Genomic DNA, 26,454 nt, shown 5'->3' with positions numbered 1-26,454 from the left:
TCAAAAAAAAAAAAAAAAAAAAAAAAAGATAATTGTATCCTATAACTGGACATCCGGGGGGATTGCTGAAAGGAAGCTACAGTTCAATCAGAAGTTTCAGTATTATGAAAGACTCAGTTTTATTCATTCTTTTTATCATGCATATAGAAGAGTATATGATGTAATAAATATAAATTAATACCTCTATATCCCTTCTAGAGGCTTCCTGTGTGCCCTTTCCCAGTTGCACCCCTCTCCTTTCCCGTATATGCTGTGTTTGAGCAAAGTGTTTAAACCTCTGTGGGGTTTTAGCCCTCTTCTGAGGATGTAGGTCATAATTGGAACATTGCTATCATTGTGCATTACCGTAGAAAGTGAGGTGTCAGGCTCCTTGCCTCTGCCCTGCGTGACCCCTTAGTGTTGATTGAAATGATCTATTTATCCCCACCAGACCATGAACTTGAGGACAGAGCTTATAGTGTTTCCATCTATTTCCAGGGGCCAATCATAAAGCTTGGCAAGAAGTAGATGCTAATTTATATTTTGAATATAAATTTAAAACTGAATTAACTAAACATGGAGGTTGTGGAAAGGATTGGACTCTCTGCTCTGAGGCCTCTGCAGCTCCATCCTGCTCTTCTAGAATGTGTTTTAGCAAATTCATTTTGTGGGAGTCAGGTTTCCACTTGAACTCAGTGGCAGCATGTGGCATGAGTCCAGGTCCCCTGCACAGACGCGGCCACAGCAGATGCACTGCCAGCCTCTCCACGTGGCTCGAAATGGTCAGGCTGCTGTTTCTTACAAACCGTCCTTATGCCCACCAGGTTTTGTTCTCATTTTGACAATTGTGAAGGCATTGAATGTCCGTCAAACTACTCAAAGATCACTACTCTTGAGCATAATCTCAATAAATGAACGTGTAGGTTTGTCTTTAGTCCCAGACAGGGTGGAATGTCTGTGATATTATCTTCTCCAGAGGGGGATCAATGCCAAAACCTTTGTTCTCTTCTGAACTGCTTTGTTCTTTGAAACAATACTGTTTTGATCTCCCATGGGAGCTGCTGCTCCGATTTCCTTAACTGAAAAGAAGTGGCGACTTCATTTCCTGCCTTAGCGCGCTGCGGATTGTCCTGGTCTGCATGTGTGTGCCTGTGCCTAGGTGCAGACATGCTCCTTACTTATCTCACCTCCTGCTGCTGCCAGCTTGGAGTGGCAGCTAAAGCAATTAGGCCAAGGAGGTGGGAGAAGGGAGCACCACCATATTCCTTGGCCAGTAGCAACTGTGAGGGACGAATGCTGGGGCTAGTTTAATGGATTTAAAACCTTGCTTCCACAGCCTGCAACCTTCTTGTTGGTTCTAGCTGAACTCTGGCATGGGAACCATGCACCTCCTTCTTTTTCATGGTTTATAGAAATTTCAGAACCCGGGTTCCCACCCTTTTGATCCTCCAAGAAGACTCGGGACCCTCCCTTCAGGAATCTCACATTGCAAACAGCTGATCTTGTTCAAAACCCCTACTCAAGGCAGCTCGGAAGTTCTCAGTAGTCACATGAGCTGACAGTGTGCTCCTCATGACAGCTGTGGTGTGGCTGGTAGGCCCTTGTTCCTGTGGCAGGGATGACAAATGCCTTATAGTTATTTGACTCTAGGCAATGGGGTTGGAGCATGAGGAAAGGGTTGGCCTTTGCAAAGAGCTGAGTCCCTTCGTCCACACAAAAGGAAATCATGTGTCAGTGCAATTATTGGCAAGTCAGTAACTTGGATGGTAGGAAGATATAGGGGATGGAGTTGCTTCTCAATGAAGTAGAAGCTGAGGCCCAGAGTCACTGTGGCTGGGAAGGCAGTACAGTCCTTGCTGGTCAGCAATGGGACCTGGGCAGATTAGGTTGGATATCAGGGCTCGTCAGATTTTAATGGGCTAATCACCTACAGATTCTGATTCAGTGGGTGAGGAGTCAGACCAGACATTCTGCATTTCTAACCGGCTTTCAGGTGAAACGAATCCAAAGACTACACTTTGAGCCCGGGAGGTTGTATAGCATTACAAATGTGCCCTTTCTGGGAGAACACCCTCAACTTTTCTTTCATTGAGGCTTAAAAGCCTGACAAAGCAATTTCAGCAGGTAGGGGTGGGGTGCGGAGAAGCAGATATTACCAGGGGCAGGAGGAATGAGTGAGAGGAAGCTTAGGGAGGAGACGATGTGAAACAGCTGTTGTGAAGAGCGGGCAGGTGAGCATACCGGGGAGGTGGTGCAGTCCAGTGGCACAAATTTTAAAGGACCTGGGCCTTCAGAAGAAAGGAGAGGTGGACAGAAAGCAGAGTGGACACTGGCCATGCCAAGGCCATTGGGCATGAGACGCAAGGCAGCAGGGGAAGTGATAATGTCACAGGACAGCCAGGTTTCCTTTAGAGCAAGAGGATGACAGGACTGTCCAGAGAAGAGATTGAGGATGTGGGAAATTTGCTGCTGACAGACCGTGAGGCCCAGAGGGTGTGGAGGAAGGGTTGGGGAGGGGGGAGAGGGAGGGAGAATGGGGGCACATTAGCAGGTGTATGGAGTTCAGCGTGAGGTCCAGGTCCATACTGGGGCCCTTGGACTTCCCGTGGGCAAGGCAGGGCTGAAGCAGGCTGGGAAGACAGGTAACCAGTTCCAACCGCACAGAGTAGGGCCGTTGGGGATGCTCTTTCCTGCACTCGGGTGATGCCCTGATCCTGTTTTTGGAGGCACGAGGGAGAGGCAGTAGAACTTCAGGAGAGGCATCACTCCTGGGACAGGAAGCTGGGGTGCCCCTCTCCAGAGCCCAGGTGTCTCAGCCATGGAGTGGTAGCCCCATGCACGCGACCTTGTCTCTCCAGGGCATGTTGTTATGGATGCTGCCTTTTTAGAGCAATGTGGTCAGACAATGCTGTCCCCACGCACTGGTGACTTGGTGGTTACAGCTCAGCATTTCCAAAGATAAAGCAATAGTTGTGGGGGTTTTTGTTTGTTTTTTGAGACGGAGTCTCACTCTGTTGTCCAGGCTGGAGTGTAGTGGCACGCTCTCGGCTCACTCAACCTCTGCCTCCTGGGTTCAAGCGATTCTCCTGCCTCAGCCTCCTGAGTAGCTGGGATTACAGGCACATGCCACAATGCCCAGATAATTTTTTGTATTTTTAGTAGAAACGGGATTTCACCATGTTGGCCAGGCTGGTCTCAGACTCCTGACCTCATGTGATCCACCCACCTCAGCCTCCCAAAGTGCTGGGATTACAGGTGTGAGCCGCCACGCCCGGCCAATAGCTGTGTCTTGAGCTTCAAATATCATAGATGCCTGAGTATAAGGTGTCCTGAATATAACGTGACCCCATGCCCACTGTAAAGGTTCTCTCTTTGCCAAAAAGATTTTTCACTAACTTAAATTTATAAATTTTGGGGATGTAGATGAAATAGTTCAATGTCTACTAATAATACTTATTAAATTTAAAATGTGTTTAAATCACACATTCATAAAATGTTGAGAACAAGTGCTTTCCTCCATTGATATTCCATACAATAATTTCACTCAAATTTATCACAGAATCTTTGTCCATTGTACTTGAGCCACTTTCGGAATCATCTAACAGTTTTCAGGAGAACGTTGCCTTCCCATCCATCGTGTTGTTTGAGGTCCAGGACTTGAGAGTCCATGGCTCTGTGGCTGAATGTGTTTTCCTGAGCTGCCAGCACTCCTCTGCATCGCATTAGAACAACTGGCCTTCCCATTTGTCCGGTAGGTGGCTTTTCCCATCTTCATTTGATGTACCGCTCTTTCTTTTTTGTGTGAGAGAGGTTCTTGCTCTGTCAGCCAGGCTGGGGTGCAATAGTGAGATCATTGTTTACTGCGGCTTCGACCTCCTGGGCTCAAGCAATCCTCCTGCCTCCCCTCCCTACCAGCTAGGACTACAGGAATACAGCATTGTGCCTGGCTAATTTTTAAAATTTTTGGAGAGACAGGGTCTCACCGTGTTGCCCAGGCTGGTCTCAAACCCCTGGCTTCAAGTGATTCTCCTGCCTCAGCCTCCCAAAGCAGTGGGACTTCAGGCATGAGCCACTGTGCCCAGGCTAATGTACCACTTTTTAAAGCAATCTTTAAAATGCTTCTTTATAACTTTGGCAAACTCTTGAGATTTTACAACCATGTCCCCAGGAATAACAATTAAATCTGTATTCAATTTCTTTGACACCAAGCCTCTCGAAGGCCTCCATAAACATCAAAAACTAGCTATTGATTGGGATCACTTCAGGTTAATGTGTCATCCCCAAACTGTAGATTGTTGTCCAAACAAATGTAATTGACAGGGCCTCAAGTAATCGGAAATTGTCAAGCAATTATCGTGTGTCAATTAAAAGTAATAAAAGTAAAAAACATAAATAAAACTAACAACACATGTATAAGATATGTATTCTAAAAATTACACAATGATGCTAACAATATCAAAGAAGACTCAGGCTGGGCACAGTGGCTCACACCTGTAATCCCAGCATTTTGGGAGGTCGAGGTGGGAGGATCGCTTGAGCTCAGGAGTTCAAGACCAGCCTGGGCAACATGGCGAAATCTCATCTCTACAAAGAATACAAGAAGTTAGCCAGATGTGGTGGCGTGTGCCTGTAGTCCCAGCTACTTGGGGGCTGAGGCGGGAGGATCACTTGAGCCTGGGAAGCAGAGGCTGCGGTGAGCTGAGATGGCACCACTGCAGTACAGCCTGGGTGACAAAGTGAGACCCTGTCTCAAAAAAAAAAAAAAAAAAAGTCTTAAATTAAGAGATATATCATGTTCATGGATTGGAAGACTCCACATAGTAAAGATGTTTCTCTACAAAAAAAAAAAAAAAGAAGAAGAAAAAATTGTTAGACCAAAAATGTCAGGCTTTTTTTCAAGAGGATAAAAACTGCAGGTATTGGCTAGGCACAGTGAAACACGCCTCTAATCCCAGCACTTTGGGAATCTGAGGGAGGTGGATCACTTGAGCCCAGGAGTTCCAGACCACCCTAGGCAACATGGTGAAACCCTGTCTCTACAAAAAATTAGCCAGGCATGGTGGCCCACCTGTAGTCCCAGCAACTTGAGAGGCTGAGGTAGGAGAATCATTTGACCCCAAGAGGTTGAGGCTTCAGTAAGCTGAGATTGTGCCACTGCTCTCCAGCCTGAGCGACAGAAGGAGACCCTGTCTTCAAACAAAACAAAAGCAAAACAAAACAAAACAAAACCTGCAGGTATTTATAGGTTGCCACATTTTGTTTTATTTTCCCCATCTTTGGAAATCGGCTCCAATTTTGACTGCTGTGTAATAGAAAAAAATGCGGACTTTAGAGTTATTCGAACTCTAAATCCTAGCTCTTCCTCTGACAAATGATGTGACTTTGAACAATGGCTCCATCCCCCTCAGCTTCAATTTCCTACTGTTTAAATTGGGATAACAATGTCTACATCCCAGGACTATTCTGAGAATAATATAGTCAGAGTTCAAAAAGGTTAGTCTTTTTTTCCCACTGATTTTTTAAAGAGCTTTTTGTGGTTAACCCTTTATTGTGCACATGCAAATATTTTAATTTATCCTTTATAACATTTTGGGACAAACAGATTAATAGGCAAATCTGTCAACAATTCCCTTCATAGTTTCTGGATGTGTATATTTTTTTCACAAAGAGATAGATGTTCCATGAAGTTAAAGCTTAGGCATCAGGGTCCCTCACTTGCCTGGGCCTCTTCCAAGGCTGCACCTAATTTTTCATTTGTGATTTTGTTTCCTTTTTCCTAAAGAGATCCCTACCACCCCTGCCAAATTATGTAAACTTCAGGCCCCACAGAATCTGGAACTTCCCCCGAGTAACATGCTTAGAAAAGTCACATCACCCTAGGCTGGGCACGGTGACTCACGCCTGTAATCCCAGCACTTTGGGAGGCCGAGGCGGGCAGATCACCTGAGGTTAGGAGTTCAAGACCAGCCTGAGCAATATGGCAAAACCCTGTCTCTACTAAAAAATACAAAAATTAGCCAGGCGTTGTGGCGGGCGCCTGTAATCCCAGCTACTCGGGAGGCTGAGGCAGGGAGAATTGCTTGAACCCGGGAGGTGGAGGTTGCAGTGAGCCGAGATCACGCCATTATACTCCAGCCTAGAAGAAAGAGGGAGACTCTAAAAAAACAAAAAAAGAAACAAAGAAAAGAAAAGAAAAGTCACCTCACCCCAAATTATGAAAAATTTTAATAGGCTTAGCTTTATATCTTTTCTTTTGGCTTATTTTCTAATTTTTTAGTACTAACGTGGATTACTAATTTTCTTCAAAGAATTTTTCTCAGAACAAAACAGAGCTCCACTGCTCATTCATTCACTCATTTTATTTACTGGTTCGTCCAAGCCCTTCCCTCACCTTTCTGTACCCAGCTGAGTTGTGAAGCAGCTGGTGGGTTCTGGGAAGGAGAGAGGAAGGGACAGAGCTAGAGGGCACAGTGGCCCTAGATGGAGGTGATGGTGCTGGGCTTGGGGGCAATGTATTAGTTTCTAGGACTACCGTAATGAAATAGCCCAAACAGGATGGCTTGAACAACAAAAACATATTCTCTCATTGTTCTGGAGACTAGAAGTCCAAAATCAAGGTGTCAGCAGGGCATCGGGAGGCTCTAGAGAGCATCAGTCCACGTCTGTCTCCTAGCTGCTAGCATTGCTGGCAAACCTTGGCAGTCCTTGGCTTGTAGAAGCATCACTCCAGTCTCTGCCCCTGTCATCAAATGGCACTCACCCTGCATGTCCGTGTGCCACTTCTCTTATTATAAGGACACCATCATATCAGATTAGGGCCTCCTCTAATGACTTGATTACATCTGCAAAGACCCTGTTTCCAAATAGGAAGGTCACATTCACTGGTACCTGGAGTTAGGACATCAGCATATATCTTTGGGGGCTGGGGACATAATTCAACCCATGACAGAAGGATTAGGGGACTGATTCTTCCTCACCTCAGATCCTACGCCCCAACCCTCAGAAGCGCCTGCCCCTCCCTGAACTCATTCTGCCCTGGTTACACTTCCAAGCATGAGGAGCTCATTGCCTCTGCAACGGGCCCTTTACTTTCTCTCTTCAGTTTCTGTCCCCTACGCCAACATGCATTTCGGTGTATCTGGTATGAGCACCGGCTCCTGAGTTACAGTGTAGGGTTTGAATCACCACCCCATGACTTAATAGATGTGTGGCCCAGTACTTCAAAAGAGCATGCATGATATGGTGTGGCTCTGTGTCCTCACCCAAATCTCATTTCATCTCAAATTGTAATCCCCATAATCCCCACGTGTCAAGGGAGGGACCTGGTGGGAGGTGATTCGATCTTGGGGGCGGTTTCCCCCATGCTGTTCTCATGATAGTGAGGGAGTTCTCACAAGGAGATCTGATGGTTTTATAAGTGCTTGACAGTTCCTCCTTCACACTCTCTCTCTCTTTGCCTTGTGAGGAAGGCGCCTACTTCCCCTTCGCTTTCTCCTGTGATTGCAAGTTTCCTGAATTCTCCCCAAACATGTGGAACTCTAAGTCAATTAAACCTCTTTTTTTTTTTTATAAATTACCAAGTCTCAGGTATTTCTTTATAGCAGTGTGAAAACAGCCTAATACAATGCAGAAAAGGCGTTCATAACTACTTGCCAAATACATGAAAGATCTTGGGCAGGTGCTTTGCTTCTCTGAGCCTCAGTTTGGGGCTCAGATATGGGGATAGTGAAGGCGGATAGTGAAGCACCTGCCTCAAGGATGTTGGGACAATTACAAGGGGTGACTACCTTGATGCACTTGGTCCAGCCTGGCATATGCTAACTCCTCGGTAAATGTTAGCTACAGGAATCATAATATGTCCTAGCAGAGCTCAGGATGCAGTGCAGGCACTGCACTGGTCTTAATAAGGGATTGATATTAACAAATGATAAAAAGCAATCCTCCAAAGGCAGCCCATCTCACTCAGCATAAAAGCCAAAGTCCTTACTGGGTCTGACTAGTTCTCTGCACTGGCTGGCGCCGTTCTCCCCAGCCTCAAATCCCCTTGCCCTCTGCTTGGCCAGATTGTTCCTCAGACAGGCCAGGTGTGTTCCCAATCTCAGGGCCTCCAGCTTGGCCTCCCCTCTGCCAGGAATGCTCTTCCTCCAGATGACTGTGGAGTTCACTCCCTGGCATCTCTTAGATCTTTGCTCAAAGGCCACCTCCTCCTGAGGCCATCCCAGAACCCCCTCTTTCAAGCAGCACTCACTCCACTCCCTAGCCCTTACTCGCATCTCTACATACAGCACTTTTTACTGCCTGGCACTGTACGTTTGTTGATTTACTGCCTCTCTGCTATCACCCAGAACGTTTGTTCCAGAAGAAGACTGTCTCATTACTGTTACATCTCTGGCCCTGGAGTAGACGCTGGCAAATATGTACTCAGTACATGTTTGCGAGACGCAAGGACTCGTAGAACAGTTCCACAGCTGTCCATCACTGATGTTCCATACCTAGCGATGCGGCCCCTCAAAACGCACTGGAGAGCTGGGCAGACCAAGGATAATTTCACAGGTAAGTCAAATAGAGCCTGGGGAGGTGCAGCGATTGGCCTAGGCTCCGAGACTGATGACCCGGGAAACTGGGGCCTGTGCTCTGCTCTGTGGCTCTGCATGCTGTGCAGCTGACCTGAGCAGCTCTTGAGGAGTCACTGCTCATTTACCAGTCACATCGTCGTGTCATGCACCGTTGACAGGAGACCAAGCCCAGGGCAACATTCTCACTTCCCCCTTTCCATGAGCGTGACCAGTGGGTCTCGGTCTTGCCTCCGCGTGGGCCGTACAGGATAAGGGCCAGAGCCTTGCAACCCCACCCACCTGCCAGGGGTGGTCTCCCAGCAGCCCGGCAGAGGGCGCTGTGGGACAGCGTTGCCGATCGGTCCGGGGACCTGGGTTCAGCTCAGCCCCCTGCACTCCCCCTGGGTCAGGACGGGCGAGGGCAGGCTGTGGGACTTGAATGTCCTGTGTCCGCTACTCTCTGCCCTGTGCTTAGCTGTCTCCTCGTCCAGGGCTCTTGCATATTCTTGTAGGACTTTGCTTGGAAGATTGTCTAGTGAGAAAGTGACTCGTTCTTGGTTTGCATGAGGCTATGGTTCCAGAGTTAGAAAGGGAGGGAGTGTTGGTTTGCAGCAAAGAGTTTAGGGATGAATATTGAGTTTGAAGTGCTTGTGGCACATTCAGAAATACGTCCAGGGGCTGGTTGGATGTGTGAGTTTGACATTCTGGAAAGGGATTTGGATTCAAGATACAGATGTCATCAGCAGATAGCTGGTAATCGGATCCACAGGAGTGAGTGACAGTGTTGAAGGAGGGAGGCAAAACAGCAACATTCAGGGGCCAGGTGACAAAAGAGGTCTTTTAAAGGAGACTGAGGAGAAGCTGGGAGAAAAAGTGGGAAAGAGGAAAGTCAACTGGCGAGTGCTTTTGATTGATCAAATAAGACTGAGCTATACCCTTTAGTTAGATCTAGCCAATGATCTTGTTAGTTCAGAAGATGGAAGCAGTTCTCCTGGGGAGGAATCTTAGAAAGGAGGGTGACATTCATATCTATTGGGCTGCTGTGTGGGATGCTCTCCCTAGTGACTTTCACATATTAGCTTGTTTAGCTCTCATGACAATCCTTAAGTATTAACCCTGTTTTCTTTCTTTTTTTTTTAATTTTTGAGACAGGGTCTTGCTCTGTCTCCCAGGCTGGAGTGCAGTGGCACGATGATCATAGTTCACTGCAGCCTCAAGTTCTTGGGCTCAAGCAATCCTCTCACCCTCAGCCTTCAAGTAGCTGGAACTACAGCTGCACGTTAGCCACATTTTCATTCATTCATTCGAGACAGGGTCTGGCTCTGTTGCCTAGGCTGGAGTGCAGTGACGTGATCATGGCTCACTGCAGCCTCGACCTCCTCGGCTCAGCTGATCCTCCCACCTCAGCCTCCTGAGTAGCTGAGACTACAGGTGTGCACCACCACACTCAGCAAATTTTTCTTTTTTTTTTTTGTAGACACAGGGTTTCCCCACATTGCCCAAGCTAAATTTTCTAAAATAATTTCTAAAATAATCAAGACTCAGATAAAAAATATCTTACCTAAGATCACCCTGCTTGTAAGTGTTACCTAAGATCACCCTGCTTGTAAGTGTTAAGAGATTAACCCTAGATCGATCTACAACTCGAGTCTGAGGTCTTTCCACTACTTCTTTCTTCTATGTCCACATCCTGCCATGTAGGGTAATTTTATTAATTCATGATTTGGTTGAACAAATATTTGAGTGTTCACTGGGCACTGGGCACTGTTCTAGATGCTGGGAATACAGCAGTGAAAAAAACTGTCAAATACTTAATGCTCTTCACATTCTAGAAGGAATCAGACATAAACATGCAGTATGTCATGTAATGAGACATGGAGATACAAAAAGGAAAGAGGAATGAGGATGTGTTTAGAGTTTTTAAATATATATATGATTTCTTTCCTGCCCCTTAAGATCTGCAGGAGGTTATCAGAATTGACAATGAGGACTTTACTAATAAAAGTGACATTTGAGGCCGGGCGCGGTAGCTCACGCCTGTAATCCCAGCACTTTGGGAGGCTGAGGCGGGCGGATCACGAGGTCAGGAGATTGAGACCATCCTGGCCAACACGGTGAAACCCCGTCTCTACTAAAAAAATACAAAAAATTAGCCAGGCATGGTGGCGGGCGCCTGTAGTCCCAGCTACTCGGGAGGCTGAGGCAGGAGAATGGCCTGAACCCGGGAGGTGGAGCTTGCAATGAGCCAAGATTGTGCCACTGCACTCCAGCCTGGGCAACAGAGCAAGACTCCGGCTCAAAAAAAAAAAAAAAAAAAAAAAAAAAAATTTGAGCCAAGACCTGAGGAAGGGGAGAAAGCCAGTCATCCAGTTATCCAGAAGAAAGGAGGAACATAAAACCTCCAAGGTAAGAAGATGCTTGGCATGTCCCAGGAGCAGCAAATCCAGTGTGGTGGGAGCAGAAGGATTAAGTGCCAGCAGTAGGAAATTAGATCAGAGAAACAGGTCGTGGGGCAAGGATGGGGAGAGGGGTAAGGAAATCAGATGCGGGGTGATGTAGACCAAATTAAGTATTTTGACGTAAAAATCCCACTAGGTGGGAAGCCATTTGGCGGGTTTTGAGCCAAGTGGTGCTGTGTTGAGAAGAAAAAATGGAGGTGAGGGCTAGGCAGGGAGGCCAGTTAAGGCTACCGTGGTACCTAGGTGAGAAATGAGGGTGGTGGTTGAAGAAGCGAGTTCTTCAATTTCTAAAATGTTTGGAATGCAATCAACATGATTTGATGCTAGAATGGATGCAGAGTATGACAACTGAAAAAGTGTTGAGATCAGGCATCTCCCATTGGAAACTGAGAAGAAAAAGATGTTCTGGGAACAAGTTAACACTTTGAAGGAATGAGTAACTTGTCAAATGCTGCCTACAGGAGGATCAAAACCTACTGGATATAGCGTTGGAGTTACTGGTGACCCTGAGAAAGTTTTGGTGTGGGGAACCTGGGGAGTGAAGCCCTACTGAGGCTTGAGAATGAGGAAAATTGGACAACTCTTTCAATTCTGCAGTAAAGGAAAAAAAATTGGGGGCAGTAAAGACATGCAATCTTATTTTGAAGTCACCATGAAGTGAATTAAGATTAGTCACTAGATGCTGATACTAAAGAAATTGGCAATCATGCAAGGTACATCTCAATTATACCCAGATACTGCCGTTCCACAGTATGGTAGATTATAAAGTGCACTGTTAAGTGTCTTTAGAACAAGGTAGCAGCAGTATTATACGTTCTCTAGGGGTTGAATATTTTGAGTAGCTCTTGACATGTTTGGGGTGGGAAGATGAAAGCACGATTCTGTAAGCAATGAGAAACCACTGCGGACCGGGTTTAGTTCTTTTTTTATTGAGACGGAGTTTTGCTCTTGTTGCCTAGGCTGGAGTGCAATGGTGCCATCTCAGCTCACTGCAACCTCCGCCTCCCAGGTTCAAGCGATTCTCCTGTCTCAGCCTACCGAGTCACTGGGATCGCAGACATGCACCACCACACTCGGCTTTGTATTTTTCTAGAAGGAAACAGGGTTTCTCCATGTTGGTCAGCCTGGTCTTGAACTCTGACCTCAGGTGATCCGCCCGCCTTAGGCCTCCCAAAGTGCTGGGATTACAGGCGCGAGCCACTGCACCCAGCCCAGATTTAGTTCTAAAACTTCCCTTAGCCTGATACCCTGGCTGAATTGGGGAAATTCTGGCAGTAAGAATTGAATAGCTGATCCACCTGTCCAACCACTTGCTCCTTTTGCTAGGTTAAAAACTAGTTTCCTTCCCTTGGTGGGGAGGGTTGGGCAGAGAAACAATTTACAGCCCCTTTAAAATCTAAAGTAGGTTCATACAAATCTCTGCTTAGCCTTAATTTTGCTGTACTCAAAGTACTCACCAAATCTTATGACTTGTTAAAACTTCAAGGAAGATGAGTGCCGTAATGCAAGGTTTAGCTTCCCTGGCCCAAAGACACAAAAACATTGATTGGTTCTGCCTCCCACCCATTGGAGCATGTGCGGGCAGCCTCTTCTGACTTCAAGGTTCTAATGGGTTCGGCAGTATGAGTCTGCTTTGAGGGTCTCCCCAATCACCAAGGACAGGTTCTTAGGTGTTGACATCAACCAGGACTCCAGTAGCACATTTCAAGAGCCCCCATCCATGCCAATGTTAGAAGTAATCCTAGGATTGTCAGAATGTTCCAGGGCTGGAGGCAAATCCTTTATATGTGCTTTTGGAAAACATGCAGAGGTTTAGTTGAATCAAGTCAATTTTATTGGGACACTGGAATTTTTCCAGAGGACGCAGGGATCTTCCTGGACATTCGGGGCAGCTACTGGGAATGATGCTTGCAGGACAGCTAAGCTTATCCAGATATCACCATGTATTTCAGTCTGACAAAAGATAAATGTCACCAAATTTTAGTTGCTATGCATAGCAATGTTCCTCCAAATTCATAAGACTTGTGATCTTTGATCATAAAAATCGTTTATATTGGTTAGTTTCAGTAACTCAAAGGAAATAAACACTTTAAATCTTGTGTCTCATCTTCGAGAGTCTAAAAATTCCTTCTGGAACCCAGGCCTGTACAGCAGAAAAACAAAAATTGGGAAGTCCTTAAGTCAAACTAAGGTGAGTCTCCTATATCTCAAAAACAAAGCTGACAATTCTCCCAGACTGTGGATGCCATTTACAGCCACGCATCACTACATCAAGTATCACAATGTTTATTGATAGATACAAGTATATAAAATCAGGGCATGAACATGACTTGATAAATTAAGTAGACTTAATTTCAATACTATAATAGGAGGGACCAATTCAAATTCTCACCATTTGTTTCACACCCACAAAAACCACTTCAAGGGCATTAACGATCTCTCAAAACTGATCAGTTTTGTGCAAGTAAACCATGTTTCTTTTAAAAAGACTTGTGCACTTGCCCAGGCTCAAGGATATTAAAATCTAGCACATAAAGCCCATTACTAGAGGTAGAAATACAGGCAATATACTATTACGGCAACAACCATCAATTACAGTTAAGAATTTTTCTGTAACAACCAAATGGATAATCAAATATTGCAACAACTCAAGTATTACTGAGCAAAGTGCATTTCTACAGTATTCAGTGTTGCTATTCAGTTTTCTAACTTAAAACAGCCTATGATAACTGGCAGCAAAGAAGGTCCTTGCAATAGACTGCCTCTGCTTGAGAACTTATGATGTAATTATTGCATGCTGCTAATATACTATCTAAACATTAAAGATACTCCTAAAATATTTGATGGTAGACTATGATTAAGACATTACACTACAAAAAAACCTTATGCAGAAGGAAATCCTAACTGACGTGCTTCTGCTTTAAATATTGTGAAAACATTACAGCGGAATGAATTTTCGCAGTGGTTAGGTCAAATGCAGTTACATCATAGCAACAGTATGTTTTGCACAATTTAAGGCTTTGGCTGGTTCTTTAGTCAGCTTCTTCCTCTGATTCTTCTTCTTCAGCAGTTTCTAGCCAGGTTAGCCACTGATTCACCTATAAATTAAGATTTGTAAGTTAAAATAGTTCACAATATAAACAGAAATCCATCCAAATAGTTTTAGGTGGTACTAGACAGTTTTAGAATATGAAACAAGGATATCCCTACCAACAATTTGTATATTAAGTTAACGAACAGTGGTATATTATCCAGATTTGGGACAACACAGAGCTAAAGATTTAATCCTGCAAGGATGATCCTCATGAATCTTGTTTATCATCCGCAGTAAAAAGGTAGTAAGATGATGCAGGACCAACGTTTCTCAAGCCTGGGCCCCCTGGAAAACTAATAGCATGAGAAAGAATCACCTGCATTTTGTACCACAGACCTACTAAACCAGAATCTCTAGGAATAGGCCTGGAACCTGCTTTTTTTTAAACTGCTCTTCAGGTGATTAATGCATTCACTGTGATTTGAGAATGCCCTGATGTTCTTTCCCCCTAGGGCTACAACTTCATTCAATAAGAAAAAATCAAATTGTGAGAAATCAGAAACATCTCCTCTTTTTAAAAAAATATATAGTATTTAAACTTTTTTTCTATTTTTGAGACACAGTCTCACTCTTGCCCAGACTAGAGTACACTGGTCTGATCTCAGCTCACTGCAACCTCTGCCTCCTGGGCTCAAGACATCCTCCCGAGTAGCTGGGACCAGGACCACAGAACATGTCACCACGTCTGGCTAATTTTTTGTATTTTTTTAGAGACAGGGTTTTACTATGCTGCCCAGGCTGGTCTTGAACTCCTGAACTCAAGTGATCCTCCCACCTCGGCCTCTTAAAGTGCTAGGATTACAGGCATGAGCCACGTGCCCAGCTACAATTTCCTCTTTACTGATGTTTTTAAAAAAGCTTAAATCGAAACTTGTACAGTCACTCCCAAGTATATGAGTAGCTATACTCCTTGAAAAGTTTGTTAGCTACCTCTAACATCTTATACACCACTAGAATTGATTCATTGTGTAGCTCTGCTTAATCATAGCTTTAAATAGTGCAGAATGCAATGTACAGGTGAAGACAAACTACTAACTAGGACTACCTTGCCTGTATTTCAGTTGAAAAAGGCTCTTAACGTGAAGTTAATACCAAGCAAATTGAAATAAGCAGACCAAATTTTTTAACAAAAGACTTACCTGGAACAAAGCCTTGCCTTTTCCCGGAAACTCCTGGGTTATATCTTCTTTCCAAGCCAAGAAAGCTTCTTCTTCAATAATTTCCATGTCATAGAAGTGCACAAAAAAGCGAAGTAACATGCCTTTAAAAAATAAAAAAAAAGAAGTAATAAGCCCATTATTTAGTGCTCTGCTTAAGAACTGCCTCACGCCGTTCTTCTGATACAAGTCCTCTCACCTTTTGGGAAGTTGCTGTTATAGCAGTGCACCTGAAGAGCATACAGGGCACTGACTTGCAGATCAACGTGATCATGAAGAAATTTCTGCATTACTGGCTTGAAAGAAAGTAGTAGTTGTTTTTCCTGCTCTAACTGTTCTTTGGAAGGAGCAGAGGATGAATCTGTTTCATCGCTGGGGGGGTTTACTTCACTAGAAATGTACTGTAAGAAGCTGGACAGAAAGAAGTCTTATTAGAACCCAACAGTTTTCTTGCTCAAGAGACAACTCTTAGTCTCCTGCTTCTTTTCTAGTACACGAAACATTACTATATGTAGAAAACCATTCGTCTTACCTAGTCATTAAGATGTTCACAAATCCTTTATCTACATGAAGTTTGGGAGAGATGTTATCTTTAATCCATTTATATATGGTTTGAGGGGATGGATCCAACTTTATTTGCTTCAACAGTTCCTTCTCCAATTTGAGGAGTGGGAATAAGAAACTCAGTCCCTTTCCTTCCAAAATCTCCAACATGCGGTCCTTATTCTGATCAATTTCTGAAGAGACAAAGCCACCTGCATCATCTAACAGTTCATTTTACCAAGTTGTCCTGTCCAGAAAGCAGAGCTTCACAAATGATGTCCCCAAGTATGTAAGATCCATGTAGCAGAACAGAGAACCAACCCAGCAAATGAAAAAAACTCAACATATGGATCAAATGAAAGTAGTTAAATTATAAATCTCTTTTTATAGGTGAGACCTGTGGTAATGTTTATCATTATCTGAGCAGGACAGACTGACCTACATAAAATCCACTCAAGGTAACTGAAATCTCTAGATATAATATTAAAAAAACAAAACAAACAAGTCAGCATTCTCTTACCTGGGAGCATTTTCTGCATATTGACCTTGCTTTGTTGAAAAAGTTCTGTTAACCATTCTCGATCTTGTAATTTAGCTAACTGCTGAAGACAAAGTAAGAAAAGAGGAAAATGGGTGCCACTTTCTAGTGGTTGAGCTAGTTCTGAAATGCTCACCAGCTCTGAAATGATGGCACGAGCTGCAAACTGTGCTAAATAGGATTTCACCAAAGGGATGTCAACCTCCAGTTTGGGACACTGGTCCAATACATTCAGGAAAGCCTTAAAAGAAATATACAACAGTTTTATCAATTTCCTAATTGGAGTGGAAAGAGTTCTTACCGCACAATCAGTAAAGTGTCCTACCTGCATGAAGTTGTCACTTGTGGCTATCCCTTCCTGTTTGAGTAAACTGATCAAAGAACTTGCTTTTTCTTTATCTTCATCGCTTCTATCTAGTGACAGGATGATTACTTTGCTTAACATCTCAGGAAGAAAGTGTTTAGGAGCCCTCATTTCTCTTACACCATTGACAGCCTCATTTGCATTTCCACTATTTAGATATTCAGTCACAACAGTTTCCTGTGAAGAACACAAGTATCTTTAATGTTTTCTCTATCTCAAACATAGGCTAATTACACTAAAATGGGATATTTGAAACTTACAGTTAGTTTAAGGAGTTCTTCCTTTGATGGTGGTGGCTTTTTGCTGGTCTTGGCAGGCTTTTCCTGGATAAGTGGTGGATTAGTTTTGAGACCAAGCTGAGGTGTCTAAAAAACAAAGCAATGACAGACAATTTTTAAGAAGAGGACTATGAAGTTAGGGGGAAGAACACACTAAATTTAGAAAAAAGTCTCCAGCCATCTTTAGAAAATGCTGTCCTACTATGGTCCGTACCTGTCCCAGAGGTGGTGTTTGAGTGCGTGGTGGTTGTGCACTAGGAGGAATCATAGTTATCTGGGGCTGAAGCTTTGGCACTTGATTTTTATTCATTAGGAACGACTGAGCAGGCCTCAGGCTAATCTGGAATTGAAAACAAATCAAAAATATATCTAAATTAACAACATGCAGTTGGCGAACATATTAAATACAACATTCTAAAATCCTAAAATCCTATACAGTGACAGAATCTAGGGAAACATTAAGCTTTTTGAAAAACTAAAGAAGGTACTCCACATTAACAGGTTTAATTTTTGGCAAAAAATTTAAAGATCTGATGCATACAGTAGTAAGATAGTATTATGAATCTTACATTTATGAGAATTCTCTTAGAATTAGCATGACTAAAATATTAAAATAAAACTGCAAATTTAACTACAGTTTAGAAAATGCCTTGTTTTATCCTTAGTTAAATCACCCTCCTTACAAAGAAACCACAATATTTTGACAACCAGTTTTCTTGCTCTAACTAATAGACTTCAGGAGACTTGCCCTCATATCTCATAATCTTCGCTCACAGGACACTGGACATTCAAAGAAAGAAAAAGAAATATAGAAAAGAGAGAAAAACGTCAAGAACTCCAGCATAAGTCCTCTTAATAACGCGTTTTTATAATCATCGGGCAATAAATTTCTGAATTGACAAACTATGGTATATAAGTAACATAGGCAAATGTACCTCATCTGCATTAAGCTGTCCTTTCTTAGAAAACCGAGGTGGCATATCCTTCGACTGTCCTTGCAGCTGGGATAAGAGTCCCTGACTCTGGTTATGGTAGAGCTGGCTTAGCCCCTATTTCAGAAAAGGAGAAAGAAAGTCTAGATAAAAACGGGTCCAAAAATCATGGTAATCAAGTACCAAAGGGATGAGCCAAGCCAAAATGAAAGTTTAACTGAATTTGCCCAGAGAAAGTAAAAGATGAAACAGGGAAGAATAAAAATCTAACCTAACTGTCAAATAAAGTGATGTGATTTTACTAATACTTTACTAATCTTAAGGATAAACATTTCAGTTTGACATAAATGTTGCAGATATGGTTTAGAAAACATGCACACTCCTAAAATAGTTTCACGTTTTAATAGCAAATGAGATCACATATATTGCAGAATTTAACACTTGTTGCCTCAACACTCAAATATTACTTACCTGGCTTTTCATAAACTTGCCTCCCATCTCTCCAAACTGTGATTGTGTGGGAGGCATGATGTGTCCCCCATGGCCGTTGAAGAGTTGATTTGAACGATGACGTCCCATGGTGGGTGAAAATCTATCCTGGATAACTCCTGGACCAGTACCAATTCCGCTACCTTAAAATATATATGCGGACAACTCTCAAGACTAAAGTTAACTGATTTTTCAGTTTAATGAAACCACTGTTTTTTCAAAATTACCTGGCATTTGTCCAAACATATCAGCAAGTCCTCCAAGTGGGTCCCTATCCATTTTCATCCTGGGTGGCATGAACGGTCCCTCCAGAAAGAAGTCACTTCTCATCCCTTGAGCCATAGGAGCAGGAATAAACACCCCTAGATCCTTTAGAAATGAAGTGAATAAGCACTTTTTGTCTCTGGACACTATTTCACTTAAAACTAAAATTCTTGCAACTAGGGGGAGAAACCTAGAATATTAAACCATAATTTACGTTATTTCTGTAAATAACTTCTTCCAAAAATGGCAGACAAGGCTGGGCATGATGGCTCACATCTGTAATCCCCCCACTTTGGGAGTCCCAAGCCTTGGTTTGCATGAGGTCAGGAGTTTAAGACAAGCCTGGCCAACATGGTGGAACCCTGTCTCTACTAAAAACACAAAAAATTAGCGGGGTGTGGTGGCACAGGCCTATAGTCCCAGCTACTGGGGAGGCTGAAGCAGGAGAATCACTTGAACCTGGGAGGCAGAGGTTGCAGTGAATTGAGAATGCGCCACTGCACTCCAGCCTGGGTGACAGTACGAAACTCCGTCTCAAAAAATAAAAAAATAAAAGTGGAAGACAAGACACTAAAAACATTAAGCTCCACCACTAAGATGAGACAGACCCCTCAAGTGTTTGGGGTAGGTGGGGAGGAATCCCATTCTACTCTACACACACACAGTCTATGTGACAAACAAAACCAAACCCAATCTTACTTTTACTGCATCTTGACGGATTTGATTGATCGTCTTTGGTCCATTGTCAAGAAAAGCCTTGCGAGGAACCCAATGGTGTTCTCGCAACTCTACGGTATCCTTTAATTGAAAAAAAATTTTATTTTAATATTCCTAAACCAAAAACTCAGCTTACCAACAAATTTAAAGAAACCAATATTACCTGCAGCAGGAAACGAATCCTTGCTGGCAATTCCTTACTTAACATCAAGGAGCACATTCGGGCAAAGTACTGATCCATTAAGGACTGGTAAGAGAAGAATACATTCATTGGAAGAGCTAAAGCAAATGTGTTCAATTTACAGCTTTAAGACTTCTAAAATTATAACCCAGTTAATGGCTAAATATGGCAATCCCTTATGATGTCACAAAAATCAATAGCTTGATTTAAAGACAAACTACTTGTACCGCTTCCATCAGCTACACACATACCTTGGCTCGTTCATGGTCTAATCTAGGTCCCACTGTCCTCATTATCTGACAGAGGCACTCCAAATCCTCTCCCATATCTTTGAGTTGGACTCTCTTCTTCTTTTCCAAAAGCTATAAGAATAAAAGGCCGTGGTGACAAAATTTTAGTTACTCTGGTTTAGGCATAGTACTTTCCCTTTATGTTTGCACTGACTCATTCATAGTTCCTACAGAATCTAGTACAGGGCTTTCTACCAGTCTGTGTTGATCAGTTCTAACCCTACTTTGTCAAACACACCACGTATTTCAAATTATTCTGTTTAGTAAATTTTGTTGCCCATCTGTATTTAACTAGTCAACCTCCCTCTAAGATGAATAACTGACTCATTTCCTCCAAATGACTGACAACATTCGCCTAAGCCTAACTTCCCCGTCACACTTACTGTTTTGATGCACTTATGAAGGATAGATTCGTGAATAAGATCAAGCTTGCCAAGCTCTCCAATGAATTTGATGTTTCCCAACATCTTGATCTTAGCAATGGCTCTCTGTTCCTCCTCCTCAGGGAGGAGGGGATTTTCACGCTTATCATAGACTGAAAAAAAATACCAATGAAGTAAGCCAACATTCAGAATTAAGCTGAAAATATACAGTAGCACTTATTATCAGCTGTAAGTCTTACCATCAACATTTCTAGTTCGGTTTTCAAATTCATCTTGTAATTTGGAAATTAGGAGGCGTCTGAATGTCTGGAAAAAAGACATTGTCATGCTTTATTAAGGAAATTTTTCAAGTCAACTTTAAAACAAGCAAACAAAAACTACCACTTACGGTGCTTTGCTTCTGTCCTGGTTGACCCTCTGCTGCTGGGCCATCAAAGTTTGGTGCATCTTCTGCCAATCGCAGACATAGCTGAGCATACAGTGAGCTATACTTTGGCTCTTCTAGGGCTTTGTCCACAATCTACAGAAAATATCATTGCTTAAACTAAATACGAAAACTTCTCCAAGAACCCTTCCTTTGGGAAAAATACAACCACCTAAATGTTAGCTATTACAGTCTACCAAAAATGTCCAGTTATACAGATTTCATCTAGTCACATCCATCTCTTGGGAGTCAGAAAATGCCATGGATATCAAAACTTTCAAGTCTACATAAACTGTCATACAATGCATTTCTAAGACCTAAATATGGTGTTTTCCACAAAAGAAAAAGAACAGCTTGCTAAGCACCCCCATTTACCTCTTCAAGCATACCATGAACTTAACATTTACCTCTTCAAGCATACCATGAACTTAACATTTACCTCTTCAAGCATACCATGAACTTAATATTTACCTCTTCAATCTAATGCTACTAAAGTCAGTGGTTCTTCTTCATCACCATCAGTATTCAAAAATACATACCTATCTAACTCACACCTAAGGGTTTCAAGTAGTAATCCAAGTGTAAAAAAACACAACTGAGTTTGTTAAACAGTTCCCTCTCCCTTTTGAGTTAAGTCAATATTTAAAACTTACCAGCAGTATGACCCCTTTAAGGATGAGTTTAGACTCTACACCCACATTGAGGAGCTCAAGGCATAGCTTGTCAAACTTTTCAGGAGTAAGCTTATTTAGTATGCTGGAGAAAAAGGAATTACATTTTAAGTGTTAGCTAATACACAGAATTTGAATTGAAAAACTGCTTTTAAATTATACTGATTTTTCTTCTAACTTGCTCCCTTTAAATAATCAAGACGTTTTCTTACTCATCTAAAACCAAAGGGATGCTGAAATAAACCTGATATTTTAATTACAATGATTTGAATTAGATTGGGGGGGTTCCCAGCTGTTTGACAAGAATCCTTTCTCACTTTCTCAAGGTTAGAGTGCAAAGATCTCATTATCAAGGCTAGACCATGAACTAAGACCATTATATTCCCTGCTTCACTGGCTTAAATAACATAGCACTTCCTTTAGTCAAGGGAAATGCTAGCACGACAGGATTATGAATTGCAATCCAATGGCTGAAAGCAACCGTAAGCCCCAAAATATGACGTGCTGTTCTTCAGTTCAAGATACATTTTTTTTTGAGACACAGTCTTGCTCTGTCACCCAGGCTGGAGTGCAGTGGCGTGATCTTGGCTCACTGCAACCTCCACCTATGGGTATTCAAGTGATTCTCCTGCCTCAGCCTCTCTAGTAGCTGGGACTACAGGCACCTGCCACTACGCCTGGCTAATTTTTGTATTTTTAGTAGAGATGGGGTTTCAACATGTTGGCCAGGCTGGTCTCGAACTGACCTCAAGTGATCTGCCCGCCTAGGCCTCCCAAAGTGCTGGGATTACAGGCGTGAGTCACAGTGCCTGGCCAGTTTAAGATATTTTTAAAAATTGCTACCATGAGGATTCATTAAAACATACATACTCTGGGCATGAACCTTGCCTTCTTAGTAGTACAGCACACACACCAAACACAGCTAATCCATACTTCCCATCATTCAGTAAAACAGACCTTGAAACTTACCCTCTTACTTTCCTGAAGATTGCATCATGTCGTTCTTTTTCGTTTGCGGAGTTGTTTGCTGCGGAGTTGTCATCTCGTCTAGTGCTTCGTGCAGGAATCCATTTCTGAGCGTTTTGCCCTGGGGTTTTCCCCAGGAACTCGCTGATTAATAAAAATCAGCAAAAACACTTATTGTCACACACCAAATGTTAAACATCGTAAATTCTCTTACATAGAAAAAAGTAATTTAGGCTTTCTCGATCTCCCCTCCAAGAAAGCCAACTCTGGAGATTAGTGGTTCTGGAACAGTAGTGTGCATCAGAATCACCTGAAGGGCTTGTTAAAACAGATTGCTGGGCCCACCCAGTTTCTGCTTTCACTGGTTTGGGGTGGGGCCTAAGAATTTCCATGTCTAGTAAATATTCCCAGTATCAACGCTGTGGAACCACATTTTGAAAATTAACTTTTTTTTTTAAGAGATGGGGTCTTGCTGTGTTGCCCAGGCTGATCTCAAACTCCTGGGCTCAACTGACCCTCCCACCTTTGCTTCCCAAAGTTGTTGTTGGGATTACAGGTGTGAGCCACTGTACCGGCTGCCAGTTAACACTTTCTAATGTTTTATTGACCATGTTGTGTGCATACTACTTTACTAATAATAATTAGTAGGAATAATAGCTACTGATTTCAGAAAAAAACATTAGTAAAAATAACCCAAAGAATAAGGAAAAAAGTAACAGTTTGAGAGTCTCAACTCACTTAGATAATTTGGCCAAGGAATAATCAGGACCTGATATTCTGTATTTAGGATACCCAAAAGAAACCATGCCCCTTAAGATTAGGAGTCTTAATGGCTATTGCCTTAATTATACCATCACATGGGAAAGACTTTTAATCTGTTAAATAAAGCTGTTTTTTTTTTTAACATGTTTACCACACCTGTTGCCAGCAGTCTTGGGATAGTGCTGAGGTGCACCCCTACTTCCTCCTCCGCCCGAAGAAGCACTATTTAAAAGAAAAAAATTTTTGTTTACTGTATCCCAACTATGTCTCACTCAAAAAGAATAAAGATTATTTTGTGTTTTGCTTTGCTTGTAGAGATGGGGGGGTCTCGCTATTTTGCCCAGACTGGAGCCAGGCCTGTATTTTAGTGCTTGTATATTATGCTACAAATGAAGACTGAACTTGGACCCAAAGGAAATGCAAATAATTGATTTTATTTATTCTTCAGATGGCAGTTCTTAGAAGGCTGTCAATGAAAACTTAAGAACTTTTCAAATGAAAATTGCAGCCCATTAAGTCGGACTTATTTGCTATGGTAACTAGTTTTTAGGACTGTCCTTTTCAAAAGGATTCCCCAAAATAAATCTACACATACCTGAAACGAGAAGCACCCCCTTCTGCAATCGCACTCTCCACTTTGGCGGCTTGACAACGAAGAATCTTCAAAAGAATAATATTAATAGATGGGGTGGGGAGGGGAGGGGACGGGAGAAATGAAATACCTGGAACGAGAAAGAGCACCAAAATTAAGACACTGCTAACATACAGATCTACAAGCCTTCATTCAATTATAACGTATTTCAGATCCTGGCACTGTCACTGCATTGCAGATCAGTAAGACTAACCTAGAACGTACTCAAAACACAAACAGACAATTACATTTTGTTTAGCCACCTGGAAATTCCCCGGTGTTCAAGGATGCAAATAGACTTCGTAGAACACAGAGCATTTCAAACGGCTCAGAACGAATCTTTTGAAAAAGCCACATTCTACTATCTTTAAAACTGAGCACGGAGATCAATAGAAAAGTCTTTAACTACAGACACGAGCAACATCACGTGGAAAATGTCTTCCCCAGGAATTTTTACTGCCTTGACGAGGCCAGCGACTGGATGAGGTCTCTCCGAAAGCTCTTCAGCAGTTTTCCCCTGTCCACCCTTTCGCCTCCTCCCCGTGGAGAGCTCGTGGAAAGACGCGCGAGAGGGGGCCGGGTGTAAGGGACTACCACTCGCAGGCGGAAGACCAGGGCCACAACATGGCAGCAGGAACCTCCGCCCCGTTTTTCCCTTCCTGGGAACAAAAGAGCGGAGCATTCCTCCCACCCAGGAGCAAGTTAGGGAAGTGCTCCCGACAACCTCCCCGCGAGGCCGGGTCGCTCGGCGGGGAGGAGCAGCTGAGGCCGCCCCCGCCGGCCTGGCGCCCAGCTCTTTGTTCTCCAGGCAGGAAGGCGGCCTCCTGCCCACCCGCCGCCTCCAAGCCGGCCCCCTCCTGTCCCATAAATCCCCCCGGGACTGACAACCGCCTCTCCATGGCCTCCTCTGTTGACAAAACCGGCAGAAATCATCACTCTCTCTTTCCTCCCCGACGAAGGGCAGCCCCCGCCGACTCCAGGTCCTACACACCTCCCCGCCGGGAGGCCGGGCTCCGGGACGCCTGCGGTTCCCTGGTCCCGCGCCAACGGCCAGGCCCTCCCTGCCGGCCCGCGTGCCTCCCGCCACGGCGCTAGCGGTCCCAGCCACGCTCCCTCGCCGTCCGAGCACACCCGTGCCTCGGTCCGCCACGGTCTTGTCCCTGCAGAAGTCGGCCATCCTGCCATGACCCCACGGCGGTCTGGCCAACACTGACGTTTTCCTTCTACTCCGTCAGCAACAGGAAGAGAGAACAAAGGCCAAGACTTTCCAGGTGTCTGAAGCGCAGAGGAAATGCTAAAAAAGGGTCGCCCCACCCGGCTCCGCCTGCGGCCGCCATTTTGTACCACTCGAGAAGAAGCGGCCAGGGACGGCGGCCATTTTAGAGCGCTCCACTCGGCGGCGGCGGCGGCGGCTCCACTCACCTTCACCGAGAACTCAGCAGCTGCCACCGCAGCTGCCTCCTCAGGATCCGGTCGTCGGGGATAGGGAAGGGAGGGGAAAGGGGAACGGAAAACAAAAAAAAGGGGGAGGGAAGGGGGAGGAAGGAGTAGGGGACGGCCTGAAACTCAGCTCAGAGGAGTCGCTGCTGCAGCCGCCACTCGGTACCCGCTGCCACCTCCATAGAGCTCCGACTCACTGCTGGCGCTGAGGCGTGTCTGAAGCCGAACTTATCACTCTTGGGGCAGCCGAACCCACCAGAGCCTCCCCGAATGGCTCCTTCGCCGCCCAATCAGCGGCCCGGTTGCCGTCTGCCACCAATCCGCGCAGGGCAGCGGGGAGGAGCCACAGGGCTGAGCTCGGTTGCGGCGCAGCCCCGCCGCAGTGCGCAAAGCCATATTCGCGAAGTCTCTGAGGCTGAGCTGGTGGCGTAAGGGGCGCCGAGCGCTGTGGAGATGAGGGCTGCGTGCGTAAAGCCGGAGAGCCCTTTTGAGTCTGCGTTGGTGTGGCTGCTGCTTCTTGCTCCAGTCCCTTTGTTCACTGAGTCCATGTGCTATGCTCCAGTTGTATCATCCCCTTTTCCCCCGACCTCGTTTTCTCACCGAGAATATGGGAAGAAAACGCACCTTTACCTCCCCCGAGCCCTGTGCGTGGCGAGTGAGCATTGCTTTTCTTGGCGCCCCTTAGAGCTGTGGCTGCCCTCGCGTGCCTGGTCTCTCCCGGGGCTGGGCCCGTCGGGTTGAGGCCTGGCGCCCCCGGGCGCAGCGCCGGGACACTACCCGGCTCCAGGTCCTCGGCTTCGGCATCCTTGGGGAACCCAGAAAGTAGTGGGGAGGAGGCGAGACGTGCGTCCGGGTGCCAAAGGAGAGCTTCATTCAGCTCCTTGTTGGCCCACCCCCTGCAGAGTGAATGAGAAAGGGATGAAAGGAAGGGGTTGATTTTGTTCGTACCGCACACAAGAAGCTGCTTTTCCCATAGGAATGTCCGGCTGGCGGTCACCGAGGAAAACACCCTGTGTGTCAGACTTCAGCGGGTGTTTGGAGGATTTCGAATTGCTAGCTCCTGTTTTTTTTCGTGTTTTTTGTTTGTTTGTTTTAAGTGCACGTTAAACATTGTCAGTTGTGTATTTTCATTTTATTTAAGGTCTACCATAAGAAATAGGATTAAGCTTTTCAAACCCGGCAAGTTGAACTATTTATACTTAACAGGTAATGTATTGATGGGTACCTTATTCCATCATTTGCGACATTGTAGCTATACTAAAATGGAGTCATACTCCCATAAACTTAAACAACAAAAATGTCCCCATCTCCATTTTAACATGTAGTACTTTTACAGT

General features: G+C 44.2%; 1 protein-coding gene and 1 non-coding gene across 2 annotated transcripts; both read right to left on the bottom strand.

Annotated features, from left to right (window-relative positions):
* Window positions 1-13,263: 13,263 nt before the first annotated feature.
* On the bottom strand, window positions 13,264-24,988 carry EIF4G2 (eukaryotic translation initiation factor 4 gamma 2). Its single transcript, XM_054440102.2, has 23 exons — window positions 24,747-24,988; window positions 24,669-24,688; window positions 23,642-23,768; window positions 23,203-23,268; window positions 22,288-22,428; window positions 21,301-21,403; window positions 20,612-20,743; window positions 20,463-20,529; window positions 20,224-20,375; window positions 19,802-19,912; window positions 19,533-19,616; window positions 19,352-19,450; window positions 18,616-18,757; window positions 18,371-18,531; window positions 17,903-18,016; window positions 17,182-17,307; window positions 16,950-17,054; window positions 16,651-16,866; window positions 16,308-16,566; window positions 15,777-15,981; window positions 15,444-15,655; window positions 15,227-15,348; window positions 13,264-14,091 (listed from the first exon to the last, which is right to left on the bottom strand). Exons 1-23 carry the CDS (start codon window positions 24,860-24,862, stop codon window positions 14,026-14,028), a joined length of 2,946 nt encoding a protein of 981 aa, XP_054296077.1. The 5' UTR covers window positions 24,863-24,988; the 3' UTR covers window positions 13,264-14,025.
* On the bottom strand, window positions 17,712-17,850 carry LOC129009195 (small nucleolar RNA SNORD97). The gene has a single exon (XR_008492719.2). It is a non-coding gene; the product is annotated as a small nucleolar RNA SNORD97 (small nucleolar RNA).
* Window positions 24,989-26,454: the final 1,466 nt, after the last annotated feature.

Source organism: Pongo pygmaeus, chromosome 9 (assembly GCF_028885625.2).
Source record: "Pongo pygmaeus isolate AG05252 chromosome 9, NHGRI_mPonPyg2-v2.0_pri, whole genome shotgun sequence".
NCBI lineage: Eukaryota > Metazoa > Chordata > Mammalia > Primates > Hominidae > Pongo > Pongo pygmaeus.
Note: the sequence above shows the minus strand (reverse complement) of the source record. Positions and strands in the feature narration are given on the sequence as shown.